This window comes from Orcinus orca, chromosome 14 (assembly GCF_937001465.1).
Source record: "Orcinus orca chromosome 14, mOrcOrc1.1, whole genome shotgun sequence".
NCBI classification, from domain to species: domain Eukaryota; kingdom Metazoa; phylum Chordata; class Mammalia; order Artiodactyla; family Delphinidae; genus Orcinus; species Orcinus orca.
Window position 1 is genome coordinate 17,233,849 of NC_064572.1, and position 22,013 is coordinate 17,255,861.

The following is a 22,013-nucleotide window of genomic DNA, read 5'->3' on the forward strand; positions in this document are numbered from 1 at the left end:
CAGCTGAGGTAGGTAGAAACTTGCAAAAGTAACTTTACAAGAAAGTAAGGAGGCCCTTACATGGAAGGACCTAAAAAGTGTTGTCACTTACCCAGAAGTCACTTAGGCATCCTCACAGGGGTCCTAGTTTGCTCCACAAACACCTGAGCACCTACTGTGTGCTGTTACTCCGCAAGGCACGTGGAGCAGCAGCAGGTGATGAGGCCCCGCAGGCCTCGCCTTCTGTCCACTAGCTATTTAAACGTACGTAAGGTTAGAAGTTCTGTTCTTCAGTCGCACTGGCCACGTTTCAGGGCTCAGTCCCTCTGTGTATCTAGCAGCACTGTACTGGGTGATGCAGTACAGAATACCCCCTCAGCACAGAAAGTGTTCTGCTGGGCGCTGCTGCTCGAACGGGCTGAGTTGGCCCTGGAGGAGCAGAGCCAGGTCTGGCGAGCTGTCGTGGGCAGACCTCATCCAGCCTGGGCACTGGTGACAGGGTGGCAGTGGGAGACAGGCCAGAGAAGAGCAGTGTCTCAGTTCTTTTCCTTCAGTGCCACAAGCTCTCGTGTGCCCCTCCACAAATCCCTTTTATTTAGCGCTCCTGAGCGTGACCCATTGAAACGGAAGGAGAACCGCGCAGCAGAAAGACGTCGGCAGGCACTCCCCAATGTCCCCAGCCCCCGGAGAGACCCACAGCACCTGTGGACACTGAAGGTTCTTGTTAGTCCCTGCAGTAAAGGAACCTTGAGAGTCGTTTAAGGTAGGCTTCCTGAACTGACATGACCATGTAATTCCAGCTGCTAGTGATATCCTTCTGGATCTTTCTTTGAGGAAAGCAGCAGAGAACATGCCTCTTATACAGCTTTGTTTTGTTTTGCAATGTTTATTTGAAAAGCCCTTTGTCAGAATGTGGAGGTGAGAGCTGCTTGCTCCATCTCTGAAAGGCCCGTGGTGGCCCTGGCAGTCTCGTCCTCCCCCCTGGCTCGGGCATCCCCACGCCTCCTGCCAACACAGAACCACACACAGAGAACAGGCACACGAGAGGAGCAACATGTTCTTTTATTGATGCAAGTACGTCCAGTCACACCAACAGTTGACATCCTTTATTATTATAAAGTACAGCTTTATACGCAGAGTTCATCTCGAAATATCAAAACATCATAGGGTATGTGTCAAATTGGGAAAATAAAGTAGCAAATGTAGCACTGTGTCAGGTCGGTACTAGAACTGATGACCAAGTGAAGCGCACACTGATGTGAAAGCTCCTTAACACATGGACAGAAAAGGTTCTAACATTGTATTCCAAATATATATTCTCAAGTTTTAAACCTTTCTTTATCTCAAATACATAAACAAAGCAATATGTACTGTCAATATACAATATGTACTATCTAGAACGTCTGGAAAGTGCAAAAACACTGTGACAATACAGTGTAAATATCCTTGCTCCACCCTGGGCTGAGGGCGACATCAGCAGCGGATCATGGAGCCACCTCCCCCTGAGGCCTCGCCTTCACATCTCCAGGCTCTCCTAGGAGTTTTGGGAATTAGCAACTAACTGTCCTTACCCAGGCCTGCCAGCTGGAGGCTCCGGCGGAAGCCAGCCATGTGGAGAGAAACAGGGTGAGTAGTTCCAAATCTGCTTGGATGGAATGACAGCCCCGCCATGAGGGAGATACAGTTAGCATGGATTGCCCATTTCTGGCCTTGGAGGGAGCAGGGCTGTCACTGTCCCATGGCCGGGAAGTCAGAAAATGGAGAGTACTCCTCGAGTTCGGGTGTGGAAAATACCTCCAAATGTTGGGCAGCTTTACGTGAGTGGGCTCCAGCAGGTACTGGCCTGGCTAACCTTCCATGTTTCACATTCCGTTAGGGGAGCCCAATCCCCCACCCAGAGGGAAGGAGGATACTGATTTGTAAGTTGCTTCTTTTGACTTTGTACTTGAGTTTCAAGATGGCTTTATACGTCCCCATCCTTAATTGTACTTTGTATTCGCTTCATTACAGCTAAGTAAGTGTGTCAAAGTTACAGCCTGGAAAACGGAGAATTCCATGACTCCCTCCTTACGTTATTTTAGATTTTCTCTTTTCCTAAAATGTAGGTGAAGAACAATTTGCCAGACATCTTCCAACAGAAAATATGCTGCCAGGTGTCCCCCTGCCCTCCCCCCAACCCCCATAAATCCCTGATAAAGGAAAATGAAAATGTAAACTTTGGAAAGCCCGTATTCAAGGTTCACTTCTGGAAGTACGCAAATGAGACCTCCGGGCCACCCGAGCCCTTCTTGCCAGAACCTTGTGGGCCTGTGCTTTGAGGGCAGAGCTTCCCCGGTGCCTCCAGCGGCACTGGCTGCAGGCGAGAGCGGGCCTGCCAGAACCCTCTAAGGCACTCACCCCGACATCAGAGACACTGGCTGGAAAGGAGGCAGGGCTCACGTTGGTTTTGGTTGGGTTTTTTTAAGTATTTTTTTGTAAGATGTTTGTTAATAATCAAAAGTAGAAAATAAAAATCTACATTTCATTAGAATAAGATGTTATCATGGATGCCATTTCCCATGATACTCTTTCCCCACCCCTCCCCAAAGCAGGGCCCTGCCCTGTCATAAACAAAAAGCTTTAAGTGCCAAAGGTTGATGCATGAAATAATTACTTCTTTTTTTTTTCATAAAAGTTATGTACAAAATGGACCCCAACCAGTGAGGCCTCATCTCAGCCCATTATCACTCAAGATTAAAACTCAGTACGTAGGTGTGCTTAATCCCAGCGTCTGCAGGCTGCATCCGTGCCTTCAGGCTCTGTTAAGGAGAGTGGTCCTAAAGGTGAGCAGGGAACGAGGAAGTGGTCAGGCGGGCAGGCCCTTCCCCTGAGCAAGCAGAGGGCAGGCTTGTGCTACTAGGGGAAGGCCCGGCTGCCTAGAACCGCCCATTGAGGCGGGGGGGGGGGGGGGGTCAGGGACGTTCAAACCCCAAGTCCTCAGCCTGTACCGGGGATGCCTTCCTCTCCCCGGTCTGCAGAGAGGTGCCCTCGGCCGCCTTTCAAAAGGGCAGACCCATCATGCCTACCCCCACCCCGTCCTTTCCCTTCCTTGTAGACTCTGGTATGGGGCTGGTCTTGGGGGCTCACCAGACTGCTGCTGGAGTTCTCCTACCTGAGGGTCTTCCAGCTGTCCTTTTCCATGTGGTTCTCGGGACCTTCACTTTCGAAGGAGGCGATGAAGAGAGCTGAGAGACGAGAAGCCCCGCAGAAGCCATGTCCACACCCGGTCAGTCTGCCTCCCACCCTGGTTATCCCTTCTCAAACTCTCCCTCCCAGGGTGGAGCGAGGCCCGGGAACGAACTCCTAAACCAAGGGGGCAGCAACTTCGGGCCTCGGCTGGTCCACAGGCCTCTGCTGCATGGGGTTCCTGGCAACCTGCCTGGGGACTCAGACGTTTCCTGGTTCTGCAGCACTGGCCCAACCACGTACTGGCTCTCTCAAGTGGCCTCGGGAGCCTGATCTTTTCTTGTCCTTATCCATGGCCCACTCTCATGCACTCACCCCTGTGAGCTGAGCTTCCCCAGCGTAGCATGGGAATAACAACCCTGGAAGGGCACCCTGCCCGAGTCAGGGTGATCTCTACAGTGTGCAGAGGTGGACCTCACCTTCCTCGCTGTAGATGGGAGCCGTCAGCAGGTAACTCTGAATCTTCTTGTCCTTCTCGAAGGGACACTCTACCTGTGTCCATGTCATGAACTCATGGATCTGTCTGGAGATGTCCCAAAATTTCTGAAGGGGCAGAAGACCAACTGGATGTTCATTTGTCACCTTAAGCTTGAAAACCCTGGTTAGGGCAGGGGACGTAGGCTCTGGCTTCGGTCGGCTGATCATTTCCCTGGTCCCAGAGAGACTGGACGGTGGCCCTACAAAGCTGACTCCGTAGCCGTGGAAGCACTCTGTACAACAGGGCCAGCCGGTGTCTCCAAGGCCATTCAGTCCTGCCCTCCGCCTGAGCCACCGGGCTGCAGCCAGGCCTGTGCTTCTGCTGTGCATGACCCCCAAGAAGCCCCTCATCTGTCACTCCAGGCTGAGGCAGGCGTCCCAGCCACACCCAGCACAGCACCACCAACCAGAACACCCCAGGATCTCACTCTGGGGCCCTCGGGCTCCTAGCACTGTAACCAGATCATCCACCCAGAACTGGGGCCACCCTCATACCTTGAGGTCACGGCACCCATGACCCACCCTGGAGCCTTCAGTCCTAAAAGGCCCTTCTGCCACAGGGCCTCGGCCTGGCAGCTCTCATGGCACAGACGGATTCTGCCTGTCCTAAAGCAAGGCCAGGTCTGCCCTACCCTGTGCTGGGACAGCCTGGCCCCCTCCCCTCAGACCACAAGGGGGCTGAGCTGACCTTGAAGTTAATGTGTCCATTGGGCAGGTGGTTGGTGTGGATTTTGTGCAGGAAGTAGATGTCCTTAACGAAGAGGTTGAACACAGGGATGACGATCTTCTCCCGGCTGCTATTGGCCATCTGGGATCTCTGTGTGGCCCCCTGCAGGGCTGTGCGGTAGTTGCAGAAGTTGCTGGATGGGTCCATGTGGTGCTGTGGGCAGACGGGAGGATATGGTGGGCACTGCTCCCCCTGCACCCCTCAGAGCTGCTCAGGAGGCCCCTTTGCAGGAAACAGCTCGGGGTGGCCCTGTACCGTCACCAGAAGAGGCCGCCTCTCCAGGAGTGAGCACAGGGGAAGGAAGCCCAGAGGCACGTGTCTGAGCACTGGGCTGGGACTTTCTGGCTTTGGGTCCAGGCGTCACGGGGCAAGCTGTAATCTTGAAGCTCACACACACCTCCTCCCTGCCCTGCTAAGTCTGGGTCTCCCCTCCTTCCTTTCAAAACTTCCTTTGCCCTTGTGCTTTCACGGACACCTCCCAAACCTGACCAGCTCCACGAGACACACACTTGCAAAAACTGGATTCTCTGATCAAACACATCTGGTCAAGGCTGTAGACTCGCCTCTCAGCCCCTGGGCCCCCCAGACGGTCCGAGACCATGGAAGTCGAACGAGAAAAAGGCCAGTCTCTGCTTCGTCGGCACTGCCCAACCTGGGGCTGTCGGCCTGCTTTTGCCGACAAACTCCTTGCTGATCTTTCCCCCGAGCTTTGCTTTAGGCGATGCCAGTTCTGACTCAAGGCCCAAGGGCCAAGGAGAGCATGGGCTACCTGCCTTCTGGAGGCGCCGCGGCCAGGTCAGTGGACACACCCAACATCAGACGGCACTCGGGGCAGCAGGCCCTCAGCAAGGGGCCAGAGCGTGATGGGATGCCCAGCCCTCCTCAGGCTGACTCGGGACAAGACAGGGTGCCTACCTCTAAGACGTCGAACTTGGCCGTCTTGACTTTGGACCAGGTTTTCTTCAGCCTCGCCACAGGACTGAGGTTCATGCCAGCTGCAGGGGGGCGACAGCTAGGGTCAGGGCGGGAGGAGATGGGCCACACCGTGCTGGAGGGGGAGCCCCTGGGGCCCACACACTCACAGATGATGGCCATCATGGAGTTGAAGTTCCCGATGTTGAAGCACTCTCGGGCCACATCAATGAAGAACTCCAGCATGCGAGTCCGATGCTTCTTCTTCACCACCTGGAGGGCAGCCAGACTGCTCAGCGTGGTCCCCACCAGGGGTCATCCCCTACCACACCAGCCCCCAAAGGGCAGTGCCCTGGGCCTAGGGAGGGGCCTCCCCAGCAGGGAGCTGCCCTGGGCCCTCAGAGCTGTCAGGCCGGGGGTGGAGGGATTCTCGCAGGCTGCAGAGGCAGGAAATGCAGCCGTGGCATCTTTGATGCTGGGCAGAGAGGCGGGAGGGCAGGCTGAGAGGACCAAGGGAGACCCAGATGAGCTGACAGGCCATGCTGGGCACAGGCTGCCTCCCCGGATGGGTCTCTGTTGTAATTTAAGGCATTACTGTTGGGGGTTGGCGCTCCCAAGGCCCTGGCAATAAAAGCTTCCTATCTCTACTTGCAAAGTTCCGTCCCCTGCGGGGTACAGGGGTCAGAGCCCCAGGCGGCACGGTGGGGTTGGGAGGAGATGAGGCCGGCCCTGCTGCTGTGTGCGCCGCGTGGCACTTACCCGGCACACCTCGGTGGCCACCAGCATGCTGAGGCAGTTGAACCAGTTGTCGTAGGCCTCCAGGCTGTAGGTCTTAATCAGGTCTCCTCGGCACTGTGGGGACACAGCAGGTCACAGGGAGCCCGAGGACCCTGCCCGTAGCTGCCGCCCCAGCCCCACCCTCAGAGCCCTCAGAAGGAGCTGTGGCCAGAGGAGGAGGGGGTTGGCTTTTGGACTGGCCCCCTGGGCCCGCCCGGGTCTCCCAGGATGCCCCCACCCGGCCCTCCAGGGCTCCCCGGCAGCATGCAGCACCCTGCGTGGCTGTCCACTGAGCTGTGGGGCAGGCGCTGGAAGGCCAGACCTACGTGCGTCGTCAGGTCGTGAGGCCCGACACTCCGGAGGCGCTCAGGCGTCTGGGCGAGGCCCCCGCACCCTCCCCCGGCCACCCTGGAGCACGCCGCAGCCCCTCACCCTATGCTTGTCCCGGGAGTCCATGTGGCTGACGATCTGCATCAGGTCCTCAGGGTGGATGCTGCTGACCCTCTCCTGGATGGAACGGGGAGACAGCCCAGGAGTGACAAGCCTGCCACCCTCAGGCAGGCCCCACATGCAGCATGGAGGGCGTGTCAAGAGCAGCAGTCACGACCTCCCTGCAGGCGTGCCCCTCAGCCACGGCCCCTCCTCGATCAGAGCACCCAGACAGTGGGCAGGCCCCCCAGGTGTACCCCAGGGTCTGGAAGGCCCTCCCCTGGGAGGCGAGAGCCTCAGCAGCGGCTGCTATGTGCAGGGCCCCTGCCCAGCCCGGGCACAGGCAGTATGAGGGGACGGGGCGGGGAGAGCCGTCCCCCTTGAAACCCTTCACCTCTTCCCAAGCCGCTCTTCCATCCTGAGACCACTGCAGTCCCCATCACCCCAGCCCCTCCCTTTAACATGGGGCTGCCGTGATCCTGGGGACCCAGGTACCAAGAAACCCTCTGCTCAGGTGGACACACAGCCACCAGAGGCAGCGCTTGGGGCTGCCAAGTGGGCTTCCCAACACCCCGGTCCGGCCGGCAGGGGAAGGCCCTGTAGTGTCATGTTGGGAAGGTGCCAGCGTGAGCATCAGTGAGCACGCCCCAGCCCATCCTGGGAAGGGCGCACTGCAGCACTAACCAGCTCGATGTGAGTCAGCTGCTGGGCCAACACCAGGGGGTCACAGCACACGCCCAGGATGTCCTTCTGCGCGGCTGGCGGCTTGGCCTTGAGGATGGGCCCTTTGTCCATGGCCGGTGAGCGGAGCTTCTCACGCAGCTCCTGAAGCTGGCTCCGGGCAGCCAGGGACAGCAGCAGGCTCTGCGTCATTTGGGCGATGGCCTTCTTCACCGTGCCATTCTCCTGGGAGGGGCGGGGGTGGAGAAGGTGCTGGCCTGGGCTGGCAGCAAGACCTGCACCGCGCCGGAGGAACCCATCTCATCTCCAGGGACGCGTCTAACTTTGAGCCCACGTCCCCTACCCAGACCTGCCATGAGCACTTGGGCCTCTGACGGCAGAGTGGGGCACAGTGTGGGCTCTGCCAAGGGCTGCAGGGGAGGGTGACTCCACAGCCGTCCTGAGGAGAAGGGAGCTGAAAGCCAGGGCTAGGCTTCTGGGTATGAAAAGCATGGCTTTCTGGGTGGAGGCCAGCTGAGCTACTTCTCGTGGCCTTTCCACCGTAGGAGGGGCCCACGGTAGGGACGAGGGACTCCGGAAGGGCCTCCTCCAGGGCTAGGAGCCTTCCTTCCCTGGGTGGGAGCAGCCCTGGCTCTGCCCCACTCTCCCTGGGCTTTGAGCCCTCAGGAAGGCAGAAAGTGCTGAGCACACGGAGCCCAGGCTCCCGCGATGGGGGCCGGCGGCAGGACCAACCTCTCTGGAGGGCCCGTCTCAACGCTGCAGACCAAGCGGGAGCTGGGAGCCAGGAAAGACGGACAAGGCCTCTCGCTAGGCCCCCACTCCACCCACCCAAAGAGCGGGAGAAGGTGGGGCCTGGGATCACCCCACTCGGGCCACAGGGTCTCCCGCGTGCGCAGGATGCCAAGGGCAAGTCTGGCCGGTTGCTGGCCAGCTGAGCGGCCCTCATGGGGCTGAGGGGCAAATGGAGCCACCCAGCAGTCCTCTTGGGAGAGTGACAGCAAAGGGGATCACATACAGAGCTGTCCCTGAAGACCCACCCCTCCCTCAGACAAGGAACTCTGCCAGGCTCCGAGGAGGACCTCACCTCGTCACACTGTGTGACCCGGTGGGTGATGGCTTTCAGTTCGGCCATGGCCTTCTCGTCCTGGAAGTCGTAGGGGAAGGCCTCTGTCCACTCCTTCAGTAGCTGCACGATCTTGGCTGAGAAGGACTTCAGCTTGGCCTGGGGAGGGTGGGGGGGTCAGGGGTAAAGCAAGGCCTGACCCTCCAGAGTGGGCGACAAGATGACAAGCGGTACAAGCACCCCCAGTTCTGCAACACCTCTGACCCGTTCCCCCACAGGACCTGTGTCCTCTGCCCCGACGCTGGGGTGAGGGCTGCTGGGTAAGGACATCCTTCACCCTGTCCACCTGCGGTTTTGTCATTCCTGCGTTGCTTCACATTCCCCTTAAGCCAGCTCTCTTTTTCACTTAAATTCATTTTCAAAGAACCTATCGCTACCGTGACACAGAAAATTAGTTTCATTTGCTGTAATTAGAAGTTACCCATAAAAAAGGACACGAGGAAAACCAAGCAAAATCATTAACGTTAAGCAAGAGACCCCAGCCACCTTCTCTCGGTAAAAAGCAGGTTGGCAAGTGCTGGGAAGGGCCGCAGACACACCAGGCATCCTCTCCCCAGTTCCCACTGGCCCAGGTCCACACGCACATACAGTCCAAGGAGGGGGTGCGGGATGCCCGGCCATGCTCTCCCGGCCAGTCCTCTATGCCCAGCCCCGCGCTGGCTCACGTACGCTAAACCATTCCTATGCCCGCTTTGGCTCCTGCCTGACCCTGACCAGATCCCCGTGCCTGCCTGGCCACCCTGGACCGTTCCGGCCCTGACTACCCTCGGGGCCCAGCTCCTTCATGACCCAACTCCCCACACCTACACCTACCTGCCCCCCTCCACCCACCTCTGCTCCGCTGCCTCCACCCAGCTGACACTCCCCCCAGGTGCCCGCTGCACCCCGCACTCAGCAGGAACTACAGCCCTGCATTCCCTTCTCAGAGGCCCCGCCCTGCCTGTCATCACAGACGAAGGCGGGAGGGCTCACCCCAGGCTCCTCTCAGGCTTCTACTGTCCCCCTGCTGACCCTCAGCCTAGAATTTCATCTCCCACTCACCCTGTTCTGGCTTCTCCCCACCCACGCCTTCAGGAGCCTTTCCTGATCTCCGGGCTGCAATGGGTGCCTGTCTCTGTCCCTGCCCAGCACACCCAGGGACGCGCCCCTCTGGAGAGGAGACTGAAGAGGGCACAGATGTCACAGACCTTTGCTGCAAACCTCCAGAGGCAGGAGGTCCAGCCTGGTAGAGGGGAAGGTCATCCGGAACAGGCTCTACCAGCACCTTGACAGTACGCCCACCAGCCCTGCTTCCGCACCAGACCCCGGGCCTGCCCCAGGGCCTCAGGGATGAGCTGTGGTTTCTTACCCATCTTGACTGCCCAAAGCCCGACTCAATCAGAAGACATGACAGTGAAAAACAGCCCTATTTGAGTCTCTGAAAACTCTAACCTGAGGGTGCTGCCCGCCACCCCCTTTGGAGGGAGCAGTGACCCAGGCTGCTTCTCCACCAGCTGGAGCCGGACCCTCCCTTCCGGGGTGTCTGGCACTGAGCAGGAGAGCCGGCAGGACTGTCTGCTGTGGCCCTTCCCCGGGAGCGGGTGTGAGCACCCGCTGGCTCACAGCATGCAGGGTGCTGCATGCTGCCGGGGAGCCCTGGAGGGCCGGGTGGGGGCATCCTGGGAGACCCGGGCGGGCCCAGGGGGCCAGTCCAGCAGCCGCCACCCTCCTCCTCTGGCCACAGTTCCATCCAGCGCCCTGGGAGGTGGGCGCCCCTGCAGACCCCCGGGAGGCCTGCTCCAGGGATGTCAGGAGGCCAGACAAGCAGACCTGCCCCCAGCAGGGAGGGGCCCGGGCCGGGCTCAGCCAGGCCCCGTCCTGAGCAGCATTCTCTCCCAAGCGTGAGCGAGCAGGGAAGCCAGGGGCACGGAGACGGGCAGCAGCCCGGGGGTTCACCTTTACCTTATCAGATCCGGCCTCCAGCTGCTGCCTCTGCTCCAGGCAGATCTGCCCCACGCGGGCCAGCAGGTCATGAGGGGGGATGAAGACCCGGGAGCTCAAGAGAAACGTGAAGATGTACGTCCTCTGAAGGAAAGAGACAGAGGGTGAAGAGTGAGTCGGGCCCAGCATGGCCCCCAGGTATAGCCGCGGCCTGCTCCTCCGCCTGGTCCCCGCCTCCCGGGCCCAGCGTCACCTTCTGCGTGGTTACCTCACCTCGAATGCCCTTCCTCACTGCTCCCAAATCCTGCCCACCGTGCAAGGCACAGATCAAACCCCACTTTGCAGCAGCTCTCAGAGGTATCCCTGACAAGCTCGGTCCCAGTGGTTTTACTCAGCTGGGATGCTCCCCTACCCCACGCCGGGAGCTAAACCCGGACCTGGATGTTGGCAGTGTCTCCGGGCCTGTGTGGGCCTGTGGCCTGGCCCACAGTGCTCCCCGGGCCAGGCGCCCAGCCTGCTCTGTGCCAGATCCTCACTGCTCAGTGGGGCAGGGCCTGGCTGGGGGGCGGTGGGGGCCTCCTTGGCCCCAGGACCCCACATCGGGAGCTGCTGCAAGCCGCTGTGCGGTCACTAGCCAGCTGTGGGCCCCGTCCCCACCTGCCACACCAGGGCCCCGCAGTCCCAAGGCCGCACGTCCTCGTCACCTGGTCGCGGTGCAGGCTGAGGGGTGCACCTGGTCCAGGCTGAAAGGCGGCAGGGAGCAGAGCCCAGGGCTCTTGGAAGCTTTTGGCTGACGTGGGATTTACCAGGCCCCTGCCTGCAGACAGGGCGGACTTGGGGGCGGGGAGGCTGCCTGGGGTCTCCCGGGGACTCGACTCAGACAGTGATCTACTGCCACATGGCTGCTGCAGGCGGGGGGCCCAGGACTCTCGGCCTCCACTCCAGGCCCAAAGGAGCAGGTCTTCTGTGCTCCAGCCTAACGCAGGCTCCCAGATCGGGCCTTGGCCCTCAGCCCCTCCCTGCCCCGATGCAGCCCTCAGAGGCCGCTGGGGAGGCTCTCCCTGGAGCAGCAGGATGTCCCTGGGCTGTGCAGCATGGGTGCTCCAGGGGCCCGGCCCGTCAGTGGTGGGACCTTCAGGGGCCCCTCCTGAGCAGAAGGCTCAGAGCGTGAAGGAAGGCTGCACCTGTTACACCTTGGAGCTCTCAGCCAGGGGCAGAGGAGAGCCCAAGGCAGGAGCTGCGCGGCTCCGGGGAGGAGCAGGGAGACAGACGGAGCGCCATGTCCCCAGCCGCCCACATCTGCAGGGCACGGGCCGTGAGGGAAAGGCGGGGAGCCCAGGTGCTCGGCAGCCGGGCTGATGCCTAGCTGGACCCCCGTTCGACCTCCACCGCCCCTTGGCTCTCTCCTGGGAAGCAGGCTGGGACCCCAGGGCACAGTACTCTGGGGACAACACTGGGTGGGCTGGCTGAGGCTCCCCAGGGACAGGCCTGAAGGAGGGGAGGCCCCTCCCCCCACCACACAAGGCCACTGTCGCACAGACCAGCACTGGGGTTGGAGGTCCCAGCCCCTGGGGGACCGCGGCCCTGCTCCAGACGTCTTCAGGGCCTGGGGTCCCCTCTCCCCGGCTCTGCCGCCTGGCCCTCAGCTGCCACATCGGCACCACCAGCCCCAGCCAGGCCCTGAGAGGATTTCCGGGGTGGATGGAAGGACAGACAGAGGAGTGGACAGAGCCCCAGGAGGGAGGGAGGAGGCCTGATATGTCTGGCGGGGGTGGGGGGGCGGCCAGGAGCCCCAGAAACCCAGCTGGAGGGCAAAGGGGGCAATTCCTCCCCACCCTCCCTCGCAGCCCCATCTGTCACCCGGAGGCCATGCGCAGGGCCCTGCCCTCAGGAGGGAGGGGGCACCCATAGGGGAGCAGGTAACAGCCCCACTGCCACTATGAGACGTCATCTACTGGAGGCGGAAGGGAAGCCACACGTGACAAGGGAACTCTTTCTCGCTCTTCCGAGAACGCGCCAATGTCACCTTGAGATGAAGAGGGAGGATACGTGTTGGCAAAGGCCCGTCCTGCCCGCACACGCATGTGCCCAGGAGGGCACGGAGGGGCCGACCCTCTTCATTCTGAGCCACTGCGGTTCATGCACAAAACAAACTTTCCAGCTCAGAGACAGGACACTGATGGGTGGACCCTCACCAGGACCCTGAAGCACTGGCCTTGCCCCCTAGACCCCTCCTGCTCCTCCAGGGCCACCTCCTACCTGCCTGGGGACAGCAGGGAAGTCGCTGCTGGCTCCCCTCTCCTAGGCTGGGGGCCAGGGTGGCAGGGAGCAGGAAAGCACAGGAGGTAGGGCCGAGGCTCCCTGCTGCCCTGCGCCTCCCCTGCCTCTCCATCCAGCTCTGACTGATGGGGGACCTCCCTCTCCATCCCAGCAGCAGCCTCCCCGGGAGCCCAGGTCGATCCCACCAGTCACGGGGCACTCACATCGGGGTAATAGTCCACTGTGGGGACCAAGTGCTCCATCAGGGCCTCCAGGGACCCGGAGATGAGACGTCCGTCTTGGAAGACGAGGTCCCCGGAGCTGCCGACCCCACCTCCTCGCTCCCCCATGCCGGGCTGCACCTGTCCACTACAGCTGGGCCCGAGGACGCTGGAGAAGACCACGGACGTCTGGGGCATAGTTTCCTGGGAGAAAAGAATGAGGCCGTGAGGCATCAAAGGCACCTCCGCCAGGCCCTCCTCCCAGGCTGCCTGCAGCCTGCGTGCAGGTGCAGAGCCTGAGACCCGGCAGGGCCGGGAGTGGGGTCATTAGATGTCAGCACAGGCGGGCGGGCAGGCTCCTCAGTGGCCCCGAAGCCGCTGATCAATGTGTCTGATAAATGTTTCTTCAGCACCTGCTCTGTGCATACCAGGCCTCATTCCAGGCATCTGGACACAGAAGGCCCTGCCTCCTGGGGTTCCATCCCAGTGGGAGAAGAGAAACTATGGAGAAAAACAGCACCAGGAGGAGAACACTGAGTGTGCGGGGGGTGATCAAGGCAGCCTCGGGGAGGGGCCCTGAGACAGACTGATGGTGTTAGCTGTGCAGCTTCCTGGGATAAAAGAGGGAGGTTCGAGGCAAAAAGGGCAGCAGGTGCCAAGGTCCTGAGGCCAGTGTAGGGGAAGGTGATCAGCAGGGGAGTGGTCTGGCCAGACAATACACACCTGGGGGCCCAGGGTGCAGCATGTGAGACAGGAGGCGTCGGGACTCCGGACAAAGGAGTGACCTGACTCAGGGTGAAGGTCACCGTGGCCGCCGTGTGGAGACCCAGCAAGGGAAAGATCTAAAAACCAATCAGTGGGTTTTGCCATGACAAAACCCTGGGAGACATTGCTCAGGTCAAGTGATGGCAGAGGAGGAGGGGAGGAGGGTCAACTCTGGACGCTGTGGAGAACGGTCTTCCGCCTGAGAGACTGACCAGCACGGGGAAGGGCTCGGAGGGTGGGGTTTGGGGACAGACCTGGAACTTGCTTTTGGACACGTGGATTTGAAATGCCTGTTAGACACAGATGCTGGGCAGCAGTCTGGGGGCTCAGTGTGATGGAGGCTGAGGGTCCCCACCTCGCACTGCAGCCGGGCTTTGCTGCAGGCTCTCATGAGGCCGGGAGAGTCTGCAGCCCTCTGGGCCTCAGTTTCCTCACTGCCCGGGGCAGCTGGCCGCGTCTGAAGGGGGCTCTGAGGCATCAGCGTGATGCACACCTGCCAGCCCGAGGCCTCAGAAGCTAGTGCCGTGGGTGCACTCCCCCTCCTGCTGGCCAGGGGTGGCCTGCCCCGCCTGCTGGGCTAGTCCCACCCTTGGAGGGCAGGGAGGCTGAAGTCCGGGGGGAGGAGCTGGCCCTTCCTGCCTTGGCGGGGACCGTGGCCAGGTGTCACCCTCTCTGGTCACTGGCAGGCAGGCACCGCTGCCCCACCCCTAGCTCCCCAGGCCGCCGCGCTGGCCTCCCTCTCCGAGCCGGGACTGCTCCCCACGCCTCAGGGGGCAGAAAGAGCCCCCAGCGCTGAGCTTGCCGTTGATGACGCCTCCAACCAGCCCTGGCCTGCTCTCTTGCCCGGACCAGGGTTGGCCTCTGAGCCCTTCTGGCCACAAGTCTCCCCACTGGGCAGAGCAAACAGCAGCCATGAGTATTTTACTGCCATGAGGGGCCCCTCCAAGGGCTTTACAAGGAGAGCCAACTCCCACCCCAGCACATCAGCTGAGCCTCACACCAGGGCAAAAGGGGCCCGGCCCAAACGACGCTGGCTTCTCTGCCAAACGCCTGGAGGTCGCCTTTGGATTCTCAGAAAATCCTTTGCAAGGAGGGCAAGCGCTCAAGGGAAGTCCCCGGGGACAGATCTGGATTGCAACGTCAGTGGCCCCCAGGCTCCGTGCTGCCCTCGTGTCAGGTTGGGTTCAGACTCACAGAACACTCCCCTCAGCCCACGTTAGAACGCACAGTCTCAGGCCCCACTGTGTCAGAACCCTGGGGTGGGTCCTCTTTGCCGCTCAAGTTAAAGAACCACTGACTTGAGCAAACCTTTACTTTTCACATAGTGAAACAGTCTCAGCAAGAAGGAACTCAACCGAGGAAATCAGGATTTCCAAGTCCAGCCCGGGTGTCACTACCCCTAGGAAGCCCCCCTGGGTTAATCGCTAGACTGCTGACCCACGAGGCCACAAGTGGCTGACCACCTGCCTTCACGTCTTCCTGTCTGGCTCGAACCCGTCCCATGGCCGTGCTCAGTAGCCTTTTGTGGGAGGAAATAAGGAAGGTGGGCTCCCTGGGTGCCTCAGCACTGGCAGCTGCTCTACTGTGCTGTCACTGGGACCCGAGGGAACACGACCCCCAGCACTTCAGCTGAGGGCCATGCGCTGCAGGGCGACTTTCCTGAGATTACACAGTTCCAGGTTCAAAAGTTGACCCGAGAGTGTAACCTTGGCCAGTTGGATATCCTGACCCCAAGCTTCTTGGTCATCAGAAATGGCATTTTCAGAGCCTCTGGCCTCTCCCACCGTGGAGAGAGCAGGCTGGTCTGGTCAGAAGGTGCTACGGGGGGAGCACACTGACACCCCACTAACTCACAGAGCCCCTACCAGATCCTCCACAGGGCAAGGCCGCCTGCAGGGACACCTGCCCCAGGGCTAGCCAGTGGGGAGCCAGCCTGGGGACTCAGCCCCCCAACTCTGCAGCCCCCCGTGGGGGGACAGGTGAGCCTAGCAGGAAGCCAGGGGGCCGAGCTCTACACTGGGCACCGGCCCACAGCTCCCTAGGGAGCCTCAGACAGCACTCATTGTCCCCCTCGACAGGGGAGGGGCGTGCGCTCAGGGTACAGTCACCTACCCCGGGGGTGGGGCCCCAGCCCATGTGTCCTGCACAGCCACTGGGCGGTATGTCCCTCATCACGCTGCTCCTCCCCCAGGGCTCCCCACCCGTGGGGGGTCTCGGTCCTCCAGAGACTGCGTCCCGCCTACACCATGCCCGTGCACCGCCCAGGAGGCCACGGGAATGAAGGGGTAGCCACGTGAGGCCCAGCCCTTCAGCCTGGGGCAGTGACCCCTCTAACAGCAGCTGGGCCAAGGACCCCACCTCTGGACTCCCCAGCTGCACAAGATCCCGCACCAGTCACTTTTAAATGACATAAACAGGCGTGTACATGACATGTAAATAAAGGCACAGAAAACATCTGGCCACCCGTGGCCACACTCATTACAGACTTTACTGCAAGGGAGCAGAAGAGGGAGGAGACTTTCGCTTTCCGTTCTACACATTTGTCATCTATTTGGTAACTTTTCTAAATGGCGCATCTATTTTGTCATCTTCTAAATAACCTTGTTTTTTAGTGCAAAGAAGCTGAGTTTTGAAATCAGCTCTTTTTATAAAGGCATAATAAAGAGGCTGCAGCCCCAGGGCTGGGTCTGCAGACAGAAGCATGGCCACCATCTAGCGGGTCATAATGTGAGGATGGGCTTTGAGGTGGAGGCCCAAAACCCCCTCGGAGAATGGGCAGAGCCCCCAGGGGTTGTGCAGGACCACCCAGCCTCTTCCCTACCCTGGGACTCTGCCTGGGGCCAGGTCTCTCTGACCACGTCTCTCCCTGCTCCTCTGTACACTGAGCCCTGTGGATCCTGGGGACCCCCCCCCCGCACAGAGGCCCTTCCTTTCCCACCCAGTCCCTAGCAGAGCCCACCCCCGCCAGGCCATGAGCACCTTGGGGAGGGTCTCCAGGCTCAGTGCCAAGTGGGAGGAGACAGGTTCCCCAAGTGGGTCTTCCTGGACAGGAATTTAGAGCCCCCTTGGGTTCAAATCCCAGCCCTGCAATGAGCCAGCTCCTTGTTCCTAGACAAGTCTAACCAACCTCGATTTCCTCAGCTGTCAAATGGGGATGATGGCAGGACTACCCGTTAAGACCTCTGCTTGGCATCTCTGCTGGCCACCCCACCCCACTCTGTGGTCCCTTCTGCTCTTGCACGTGGGGTCCTCCTCTCCTGTCCCAGCAAGAGCAGGGACTGAGGCTTCTGGCCACACACCTATGTGTCCATCACCCCCAACTGGACCCTTTCTCAAGGAAGGGCCACTCAGAGCAGAGCACACAGGAAATTTGGGCTCCTGTCTTGGGAGGGAACACATAGCAAGAGCAAGCATAGTCAGAAATACAGTAGCTATTAGGAGGGGCTCCCGCTAGAGTAGGCCCGTGTGTCCCGGTCACTCGCAGCCTCTGCCCCCTCCCGCCTGGGAGGGCACCTGTGCTCCGGGGCAGCCTCAGGAGCAGACACTGGTGGGTGACCCACATGCAGAGGTGGGGCTGAAGTCACAGCTGAGCCCAAGGGGCCATGCAACGAAGGAAGAAGAGCTGAAATCTCTCCTCGCGGCTGTGTGAAGCAGATTTACACCCCTGTGACCGGCTTTGTAAACTCAGAGCTGCAGAACATCCGAACAATGAGTGCTCCCACCACTGAGATGGGTCTAGTTTTAGCAGCGGTGGACTTTGTGGGCACATACACACAGGGGTTGGGCCAGGCCAGAGTCTGAGCTGCCCCCACAGCGCCCACAGAGGGGTCAGATGCATGATTACTGCAGTCCTGGGACATGACTTCAGTGAATCTATGCTGGTGGCCTGGGGAAAACAATACCTGAGAGACACCAGGGCCAAATGCCAACATACCCACGGTTAAGGTGGAGCTGAAAGCAGTACCAACAACAGTGTAATCTGTGAGCCCACACAACAGGTGAAAGGTGACACAACAGAGCAGCTCACAGGTGAACATCTCCAGAGGAGGAATACTCAGGGGCTTCTCTCCCAGTGGGACTGCTCCAATCCTGCCTACCTTGCACCGCAGATCAGAAACAAAACAGATCTGGGGGCCTCTACAACAACAACCAGGGAGCAGACTCCGCCCCTGACAGGGCAGTGACAACCACAGACCAAAGGGGAGGCCCCGCTCAATACCCAGTGCAGGCTCTGGTCACAACACCAGTCAAACCTCCTATAAAGGGGATAACGGCCAGCATACACTGAGGAAAGAGGTGGCAGACACCCACACGAAAAACAGCCCTTGCACTAAAAAATATTAAAATCACACAGGCTATATAGGGACGTAAAAATAGACCTTCGAGACAGTCTGAGGGTCTGGCATTGGGAGGAAGAACCCCCAGAGCACTCAGCCCTGAAGGTCAGCGGGGCTTGAGAGCAGGAGCTCCACAGGGCTGGGGGAAACACTCTGGGAGGGTGCATACAAGAGTGCACTGGGACCCAGCACAAAGCAGTACCTCCCTAGGAACCTGGGCTAGACCTACCTAGGGATCTTGGGGGGTCTCCTGGGGAGGCAGGGGTTGGCTGTAGATCACTGTGGGGGACAAGGACACTTGTGGGGGGAAGGATCAATATTCCCCAAGGAATACTGACCAGCGTGAGCTCTCCAGGAAGTCCCTCTGTTGGCAGCAAGACCTGGCCCCACCCAACAGCCTGCAGGATCCAGTGCTGGGATGCCTCAGGCCAAACAACCAGCAGATAGGAACACAGCCCCACCCATCAGCAGACAGGCTGCCTAAAGTCCTGCTGAGCTCACAGCCACCTCAAAACACACCCCTTGGCACAGCCCTGCCCACCAGAGGGACAAGACCTAGCTCCACCCACCAGAGGGCAGGCACCAGTCCCTCCCACCAGGAAGCCTGCATAAGCCCCTGGACCAACCTCACCCACCAGGGGGCAGACACCAGAAGCAAGAGGAACTGTGATCCTGCAGCCTGTGGAAAGGAGACCGCAAACACAGAAAGTTAGACAAAATGAGACAACAGAGAAATATGATGCAGATGAAGGAACAAGATAGAAAACCCACAAGGACAACTAAATGAAGAGGAGACAGGCAATCTACCTGAAAAATAATTCAAAATAACGATAGTAAAAATGATCCAAAACCTTGGAAAAGGAATGGAGGCACAGACCGAGAAGATACAAGAAATGTTTAACAAAGAGAAGATTTAAAGAACAATAATAAACAAAAAGAGATAAACACCACAATAACAAGTGAAAAATACACAAGAAGGAATTAATAGCAGAATAACGGAGGCAGAAGAACAGATAAGTGAGTTGGAGGACAGAGTGGTGGAAATCACTGCCATGGAAAAGAAAAAAGAATGAAAAGAAATCAGGACAGTCAGGGACTTCCCTCATGGTCCAGTGGTTAAGACTCCACGCTCCCAATGCAGGGGCCTGGGTCCAATCCCTGGTCGGGGAACTACATCCCACATGCATGCCGCAACTAAGAGCCCGCATGCTGCAACTAAAGATCTCACATGCTGCAACTAAAAAAGATACCACATGCTGCAACTAAAGATCCCAAATGCTGCAACTGAAGATCTCACATGCAGGACTTCCCTGGTGCCGCAGTGGATAAGAATCCACCTGCCAATGCAGGGGACATGGGTTCGAGTCCTGGTCCAGGAAGATCCCACATGCCACGGAGCAACTAAGCCCGTGTGCCACAACTACTGAGCCTGTGCTCTAGAGCCAATGAGCCACAAATACTGAGCCTGTGTGCCACAACTACTGAAGCCCATGTGCCTAGAGCCCGTGCTCCGCAACTAGAGAAGCCACCACAATGAGAAGCCCACGTACCGCAACGAAGAGTAGCCCCTGCCTGCTGGAACTAGAGAAAGCCCGCGTGCAGCAACGAAGACCCAACACAGCCAAACAAATAATTAATTTTTTAAAAAAAGATCCCACATGCCACAACTAAAGATCCCACATGCCACAACTAAAAAATCCCACATGCCACAACTAAAGATCCCACATGCTGCAACTAAAGATCCTACATGCAGCAATGAAGATCCTACATGCCACAACTAAGATCTGGTGCAGCCAAATAAATAAATGAATGTTAGAAAAAGAAAAAAGAAATGAGAACAGTCTCAGAGACCTCTGGGACAACATTAAACACACCAACATTTGCATTAGATGGATCCCAGAAGAAGAAGAGAAAGAGAAAGGGCCTGAGGAGATTTCAAACAGATTTCAAATAGAAATCTCTTCTATTTGAAGAGATTATACCCAAAAACTTCCCTAACACAGGAAAGGAAAGAAGTCACCAAAGCCCAGGGGGTGCAGAGAGTCCCATCCAGGATACAACCAAAGAGGAGGCCGAAACACATATTAATCAAACTGACAAAAATTAAATACAAAGAAAAAATATTAAAAGCAACAAGGGAAAAGCAACAAACAACAAACAAGGGAATCCCCATAAGGTTATCAGTTGATTTCTCAGCAGAAACTCTGCAGGCCAGAAGGGAGTGGCACGATATATTTAAAGTGATGAAAGGGGAAAACCTACAACCAAGAATACTCTATCCAGGAGGGCTCTCATTCAGATGCGACAGAAAAATAGAAAGCTTTACAGACAAGCAAAATTTAAGAGAATTCGGTGCCACCAAACAGCTTTACAACAAATGCTAAAGGAAGTTCTCTAGGCAGGAAATGCAAACCAAAAAACTACAATAGATACACACACAAAAAAGAAAAAGCAACCAAACACAGCACTAAAGATAGTCATCAAATCACAAGAGAGGAGAAAAAAAGAGGAAGGGAAGAAAAAAGACCTACAAAAACAAATCCAAAACAAGAAAATGGCAATAGGAACATACATATCGATAATCACCTTAAATGTAAATGGATTAAACGCTCCAATCAAAAAACACTGGGTGAATAGATACAAAAACAAGACCCATATATATGCTGTCTACAAGAGACCCACTTCAGACCTAGGGACACATACAGACCGAAGGTGAGGGGATGGATAAAGATATTCTATGCAACTGGAAATCAAAAGAAAACTGTAGTATAAATACAATTATCAGACAAAATAGACTTTAAAATAAAGACTGTTACAAGAGACAAGGAAGGACACTACACAATGATCAAGGGATCAATCCAAGAAGAAGATATAACAGTTGTAAATATATATGCACCCAACATAGGAGCACCTCAAAACAAAAGGCAAATACTAACAGCCATAAAAGGGGAAATAAACAGTAACACAGTAATAGTGGGGGACGTTCACACCCCACTTACACCAATGGACAGATCATCCAAACAGAAAATAATAAGGAAATATAAGCCTTAAATGACATATTAGACCAGACGGATTGAATTGATATTTATAGGACATTCCATCAAAAGCAGCAGAATAAACTTTCTTCTCAAGTGCACGTGGAACATCCTCCAGGATAGATTACATCTTGGGCCACAAATCAAGCCTTGGTAAATCTAAGAAAACTGAAATCATATCAAGTATATTTTCTGACCACAACACTATGAGATTAGAAATAAATACAAACACATGGAGGCTAAACAATATGTTACTGAACAACCAATGGATCACTGAAGAAATCAAAGAGGAAATCAAATAATACCTAGAGACAAATGACAACAAAAACACAATGATCCAAAACCTATGGGACACTCCAAAAGCAGTTCTAACAGGGAAGTTTTTAGCAATACAATCTTACCTCAGGAAACAAGAAAATTCTCAAATAAACAACCTAACCTTACACCTAAAGCAACTAGAGAAAGAAGAACAAGCAAAACCCAAAGTTAGTAGAAGGAAAGAAATCATAAAGATCAGAGCAGAAATAAATGAATAGAGATGAAGAAAACAACGGAAAATATCAATGAAACTAAAAGCTGGTTCTGTGAAAAGATAAACATGGATAAACCTTTAGCCAGACTCATCAAGAAAAAAAGGGAGAGGGCGCAAATCAATAAAATTAGAAATGAAAAAGAGAAGTTACAACGGACACAATAGAAATACAAAGGATCACAAGAGACTACTATGAGCAACTCTATGCCAATAAAATGGACAATCTAGAAAATATGGACAAATTTTTAGAAAGGTACAACCTTCCAAGACCGAACCAGGAAGAAACAGAAAATATGAACAGACCAATCACAAGTACTAAAATTGAAAAAGTGATTTAAAAACTTACATCAAACAAAGTCCGGGACCAGATGGCTTCACAGGTGAATTCTATCAAACATTTACAGAAGAGTTAACACCTATCCTTCTGAAACTCTTCCAAAAAACTGCAGAGGAAGGAACACTCCCATGCTCATTCTACGAGGCTACTATCACCCTGATACCAAAACCAGACAAAGATAGCACAAGAAAAGAAAATTACAGGCCAATGTCACTGATGAACATAGAAGCAAAAATCCTCAACAAAATACTAGCAAACAGAATCCAACAACACATTA

At 56.7% G+C, this 22,013-nt stretch overlaps 1 protein-coding gene across 12 annotated transcripts in view; it reads right to left on the minus strand.

Moving 5' to 3' along the window:
* Positions 1 to 1,014: 1,014 nt before the first annotated feature.
* RASGEF1A (RasGEF domain family member 1A) overlaps positions 1,015 to 22,013 on the minus strand; it is a 311,582-nt gene continuing 290,583 nt past the window's right edge. For 11 of the 12 annotated variants that reach the window (XM_049696655.1, XM_049696659.1, XM_049696656.1 and 8 more), the window contains 11 exons: positions 12,734 to 12,934; positions 10,272 to 10,394; positions 8,292 to 8,429; positions 7,211 to 7,432; positions 6,530 to 6,604; positions 6,080 to 6,172; positions 5,324 to 5,593; positions 4,370 to 4,561; positions 3,624 to 3,747; positions 3,131 to 3,203; positions 1,015 to 2,795 (listed from right to left, as the gene is read on the minus strand). In XM_049696655.1, coding sequence (XP_049552612.1) covers positions 2,771 to 2,795; positions 3,131 to 3,203; positions 3,624 to 3,747; positions 4,370 to 4,561; positions 5,324 to 5,593; positions 6,080 to 6,172; positions 6,530 to 6,604; positions 7,211 to 7,432; positions 8,292 to 8,429; positions 10,272 to 10,394; positions 12,734 to 12,928 — 1,530 coding nt within the window. In that variant the 5' untranslated portion in view covers positions 12,929 to 12,934 and the 3' untranslated portion in view covers positions 1,015 to 2,770. The remainder of the gene's footprint in view (positions 2,796 to 3,130; positions 3,204 to 3,623; positions 3,748 to 4,369; positions 4,562 to 5,323; positions 5,594 to 6,079; positions 6,173 to 6,529; positions 6,605 to 7,210; positions 7,433 to 8,291; positions 8,430 to 10,271; positions 10,395 to 12,733; positions 12,935 to 22,013) is intronic. The other variant, XM_004283825.4, reaches the window with a different exon arrangement.